Source organism: Piliocolobus tephrosceles, chromosome 7, assembly GCF_002776525.5.
Source record: "Piliocolobus tephrosceles isolate RC106 chromosome 7, ASM277652v3, whole genome shotgun sequence".
Taxonomy (NCBI): Eukaryota; Metazoa; Chordata; class Mammalia; order Primates; family Cercopithecidae; genus Piliocolobus; species Piliocolobus tephrosceles.
Genome location: NC_045440.1, coordinates 146,202,217 through 146,207,233, shown reverse-complemented (window position 1 = coordinate 146,207,233; position 5,017 = coordinate 146,202,217). Strand labels below are relative to the sequence as shown.

At 63.9% G+C, this 5,017-nt stretch overlaps 1 protein-coding gene across 3 annotated transcripts; it reads left to right on the top strand.

The window, feature by feature from the left end:
* The first annotated feature begins 31 nt into the window (after positions 1–31).
* Positions 32–5,008, top strand: LYNX1 (Ly6/neurotoxin 1). 3 transcript variants are annotated; one of them, XM_023228124.2, is made up of 5 exons: positions 115–254; positions 397–450; positions 1,035–1,250; positions 1,462–1,563; positions 1,793–5,008. In XM_023228124.2, exons 3-5 carry the CDS (start codon positions 1,199–1,201, stop codon positions 1,987–1,989), a joined length of 351 nt encoding a protein of 116 aa, XP_023083892.1. In that variant the 5' UTR covers positions 115–254; positions 397–450; positions 1,035–1,198; the 3' UTR covers positions 1,990–5,008. The 3 variants fall into 3 exon arrangements, with proteins under 3 accessions (XP_023083891.1, XP_023083892.1, XP_023083893.1); XM_023228123.2 differs by lacking the exon at positions 397–450 and having other exon boundaries at positions 32–254; XM_023228125.3 differs by lacking the exons at positions 115–254; positions 397–450 and adding an exon at positions 477–712.
* Positions 5,009–5,017: the final 9 nt, after the last annotated feature.

Sequence of the window (5,017 nt, the reverse complement as noted above, 5' to 3'; positions counted from 1 at the left end):
GTGAGCCCGGCTCGGCGGGTGCCCAGGAGGCGGGGCCGGGGCGCGGCCGGGGCGGGGCCTGCGGTGAACTCGCGCTGGGCGGGCCGTTCCGGGGGCGGGACTGGGCGGGGCCTGCGGTGAGCCTCCAGCGATGCGGCACGGGTGCTGCGGGACACACAGACAGGCGTACAGTTAGACCGAGGCAGGCACCTACCGACGAGCGGCCGCGGGTGACTCCCAGGCGCGGCGGTACCTCAAGGTGGTGAAGGTCACAGGTGAGGTCACCCTGAGAGTCCCGCTCGCGCCAAGAGCCCTCCCCTCCACCCGGGACCGCAGTGTTTGGGGCGGGGCTCTCCGAGAGGGGGCGGGAAGCTCGCAGCCGCAGGCCTGGCCTCACCCAGGCCTTTGGCATCCTAGGGTTGGCCTGGGCAAATGTGTCCGGAGAGATGGATTTGTTGTTCTCAGGAAGGCGTAAGTTTAATTTAGCTCATCCCTGCTGGGGAGCTTCTGCAGTGGCCGAGGACTCAGAAAACCCTAACCAGGGCTCTGGAGGTTTTCCTGGAAGAGGGGACCCCAAATAGGGACACCCCAGAGCAGAGGGGAGGGGAACAGCGAGAAGAGACCCAGCCCTTGGGCGCAGTTCTGCCGTGGCCAGCCATCCGGCCCCCAGGGCCCTGCGTGGGATGAGGCTGCAGACCACCTCCCACAGGACCTCTGTACCAACCATCCCCTGGTAAAATCCTTGTTTAGGCCTGGTATTTAAGGCCCCTCTGCCCACCCCCACTCCTCTAGCACTGCCCCTCATCCTACCCCCCCATCTCTCCTGCATCCAGCGCTACAGTCTGTTTTGAGCTTTTGCAGGTGCTGGTCTCTGATTGAAATGTCCCGATCTCTTCTCCCTTCTTGTCCCCTCCCAAGTGTCTCTTCCTCCAGGAAACCTTCCCTGACACACTCTGAGTTGGGTGGCTCCTCTGCCCACTGTCATCCCTGCCCAGGCTCCCCATGGGTCCTTCAGGCCCAGCACTGACCACCTGTCTTTGCCACCTGCTGTGCAGGGCTGCAGCACTCCCAGTAGACCAGGAGCTCCAGGAGGCAGGGCCAGCCCCACGTCCTCTGTGCACCACCCTGAGTTGGATCCTCTGTGCGCCACCCCTGAGTTGGATCCAGGGCTAGCTGCTGTTCTCCTCCCCACTCCCACGCTGCCCTCCTGCCTGCAGCCATGACGCCCCTGCTCAGCCTGTTCCTGGTGGTCCTCATGGGCTTACCTCTGGGTAAGATGGACAAAGGACAGAGGGATGGACAGACCCACGTTGAGGGAAGGTGGGCTGAAAGCAAGGAAGGAGACCAGAATTCCCAGCGACCACCCCTCCTTCTAGCCCCCTGTCCTGGGGAAGGTGATGGGCTGGGGACCTGATGGGCTGGAGGAGGGGCCTCTCATGTTCTGTGACCCCCGTTCCCTTCCCGCCCATCTGCTGGCCCCAGTCCAGGCCTTGGATTGCCATGTGTGTGCCTACAACGGCGACAACTGCTTCAACCCCATGCGCTGCCCGGCTATGGTTGCCTACTGCATGACTACGCGCACCTGTGAGTCTGGGGGCCTTTCGTGGCCCTGCCTGGGGAGGACGCGGGGGAGGTTCTGCCCTGCCCCTGAGCATGTGGAGGTCCTGAGGAAGGAGGCTGTCCTGTCCCAGGATGCTGTCTGGGAGCTCCAAGCTGAGGGGCCCTGCTGTGATTGCCTTGGATGCTGGGATGGGGCTGACTGGACCCCCTGCCCCTCTTAGCGGAGCTGGCTCACCGCCCTGCCCTTCTGCAGACTACACTCCCACCAGGATGAAGGTCAGTAAGTCCTGCGTGCCCAGCTGCTTCGAGACTGTGTACGATGGCTACTCCAAGCACGCGTCCACCACCTCCTGTTGCCAGTATGATCTCTGCAACGGCGCCGGCCTTGTCACCCCGGCCACCCTCGTCCTGTCCCCCATCCTCCTGGCCACCCTCTGGGGTCTGCTCTAAAGCCCCTGAGGCAGACCCACTCAAGAACAAAGCTCTCGAGACACACTGCTGCACCCTCGCACCCAGCTCATCCTGCCTCACTCTCCACTCTCCCTGCGACCTCCTCAGCCATGCCCAGGGCTGGGACTGTGGGCAAGAAGACACCAGATCTCCCCCAACCACCACACGACCTCACTTCGAGGCCTTGACCTTCCGATGCTGTGTGGGATCCCAGAAGGGCTGGGGGCACTGGCACAGTGCTGTTTATGGGGAGGGGCCCAGTCAGGAAGGGAGCGCTGATCAGATGGGAGCTGTGGCCAAGTCCACCTTCTGGGAAGCCCCTAGGAGAGGCCCCTGCCTCAGCCTGCCCTGGGTGTGCTGGGGCCCGGGAAAACGAGGAACTCCCCCAGGTGGGGTGGTTGGGGGGACTCTTAGGAGGAAAGGCTCTTCCAGGCCTAGGAAGGCTGTCACGCTTCCTACTGAGGCCAGGAGCTGCCAGGGCTGGTGCAGGATCAGGGCTGTGGGAGGAAGGCCTTTGGCACCGGCCCCAGTGCTAGGAAGGCTGCCAGGCCTGCGTTGGAGCCACCCCCTGCAAGGGAGGGGCGGCCCTGCCTCAGCAGGCCCCAGTGCCCCCGAAGCCGTAGAAGCTTTTCCGGGTCCAGCAAAGGGTCTGTGTCCTCTCAGTCAAACCCCTTGACCTTTCCCACCCCCCTCATGGGGAGGGTGCTGGGCCTGAGGCTGGCAGGACCTAGGGCCTTGCTATATTTGGTGGGTCTTGGTTGCTGACCTGGCCAGCGCTATTCTGGGCAGGGAGGGAAAGGGGCAGGGCAGGTGGCCCGCTGAGGCCTGGTCCCCAACCACAGCGGGACCTGGCCGAGCAAGGCAAAGGACGCGGGATTGGGGGATGCGCCCACAGGCTGGAAGTTGGGAGCAGCCTGGGGCAGTGCCAGGGCGGGGGTGGGGAGGGCGGGAGTGGGGAGGACGAGACCCAGCCCTTCCCCAGCAGCGGGATGCACACAGTGAGCGGGTGCCTCCATCACCTTCCACCTGGGACTGCGCCCACGGGGAGGACAGGCTGGAAGCTCCAGCTGGGTAGGGGGACTCCCAGGGACCCCACCCCAGGCCTGCGAAGCAGGGTTCAGCCCAACACCCACCAATTTGTCCCCGATGCAGGTAGCCCTGGGAGCATCTGCCTCCGCTGCAAAGGGAGCCGTTGGGGGCATGAGACCTTTTGGTGCCAGCGGTCACGCTGCACCTGAGGCCCCCACCTGACCAGCGCTCCCAGCTCTGCTGTCCTTGGAGGAGCCCTTCAAGCCATCCTGCGTGGGCAGGACGGCGACACGCCCATGTGCTGGGACTGCCCCGGCCCCAAAGTGTGGCCCTGGTCACGGGAGCTCCTGCTGGGAACTGCATCTCCAGAGCTTTGATGCAGGACCCCTGGGGGCTCGGGGAAGGAGAGGCTCCACCCCAGGGATCTCCTTGCAGTGAGTCTATGTGCAGGCCTGCGTTCTGCTCCTGGGGCTGGGGCCGATTGTCCAGCCTCAGTCTCCTGAGGACAGGAGGGGGTCAGAATCTTGCTTAGGGCACACCCAGCTCCTGTTGGAGGAGGGAAGTGCCAGTCTCCTGCGAAGGGGCCTTGGGTGGGAATGGGCCCGGAGCGGGAGGAACGTGACTCCCCAGAGGGAAGGTAGGCATCATACTGGGCCAACAGCTGGAAAGGAGTTGCTGCAGCAGAGTGGGCCTGGACTCCCCTCACCCCTACCCCCAGTGGTTGTGGCTGTAGCACTGAGCCTGGAGAGTGGGCCCGGCCTAGAGTGGCTGGGAGGCTGCCAGGTGCCTCCCAGAGCTCCCAAGGGCCCGCACCTACAAGTGCCAGCCTCAGGGCAGTGCCCAGATGAGGCCCTCTCAACTGCAGCCAGCGAGGCCTTGGGATGCTCCCTGGGAGGGAGGCGGCTTTGGGCTCCTAAGTCTGTGGGAGAGGCTGGGAGCAGTCACTGCGCGCCTTGCACAAGCCTGTTGCTGGTCGGTGGCTTCCTCAGCTGGGCTGGGAGGGGCTCCAGGATCAGGTCCTTCCTGTCTTGCTTCTCAGTGGGGTGATGGGGAGGAGACCTGGCCACCTGTGGCTCGGGGCAGCTGAGAACAAGGACCTGCTGGAGCTGGAGGTGCTGTGGTGGTGAGGGCTAGGGTGGGCAGCTTCTCACCCTGCCTCCTGCCTCCACCTGTCTACCTTTCCCCCACCCTGACTTGTCCCAGCCCAATGCTGACAGCACTGCCCCCAGCCCCACACATGGTTCTGCCTGGCTGGCCTGCCCTTGGTACCTGGCACAGAACACACAGAAGGCACTCGGCTAATGCTGGCCAGGCCCGCTCATGGGGAGTGCATGGCTGTGCAGCACCAGGGAAGCGGGACAGCAGCGCCGGCAGAAATCACAACGGTAACTTGTCCCGGTTGTATGCATCAAGGTGGCAACGGACATGGGTCCCCCCACTGCACTGTGGCCCTGAGCACTGTATAGCAGCCCTGCAATAGGAGCCATTATCTTGTCCCTTTGACAGAGGAGGAAACTGAGGCACAGGGAGGTGAAGTAGCTGCCCCCAGTAGTGCCTCCTTGCTTACTCAGCACCCCCTGCACCACAGTGCAGCCGCTTCTCCCACCAGCTGGGGTTCCTTGGACCCCCAAGCCTGGGAAGGGGGAGGTGAGTTTACAAAGTGGAGAACTTAAAAGGAGAAAAGCGGAACCAGAGGTTTGAGAAGCCCTGAGTGGTAGAGTAAGGTCTCCGGCGCTGCCTCTGGGTGCAGGGCAGAGTGGCAAAGTGAAGGGGGAGAGGCACGGGGCACCATGGGGGCCCAGTTCCTACTTCGGGGGTCTCTCTGACAGAGCCGAGGGTCCCCTTCTTGGGGGTAGATGCCCAGGGCTAGCCGTTCCCACTGTCTGTGTGGATCTGAGTCCTGGACATGCCCGAGTGACTCAGGAGTGGCTGCTTGGGCGGGCTCTGGCACTCCAGGATGTTATACATTCTGGGAACTGGACAGGAGCGGCTGCTTGGG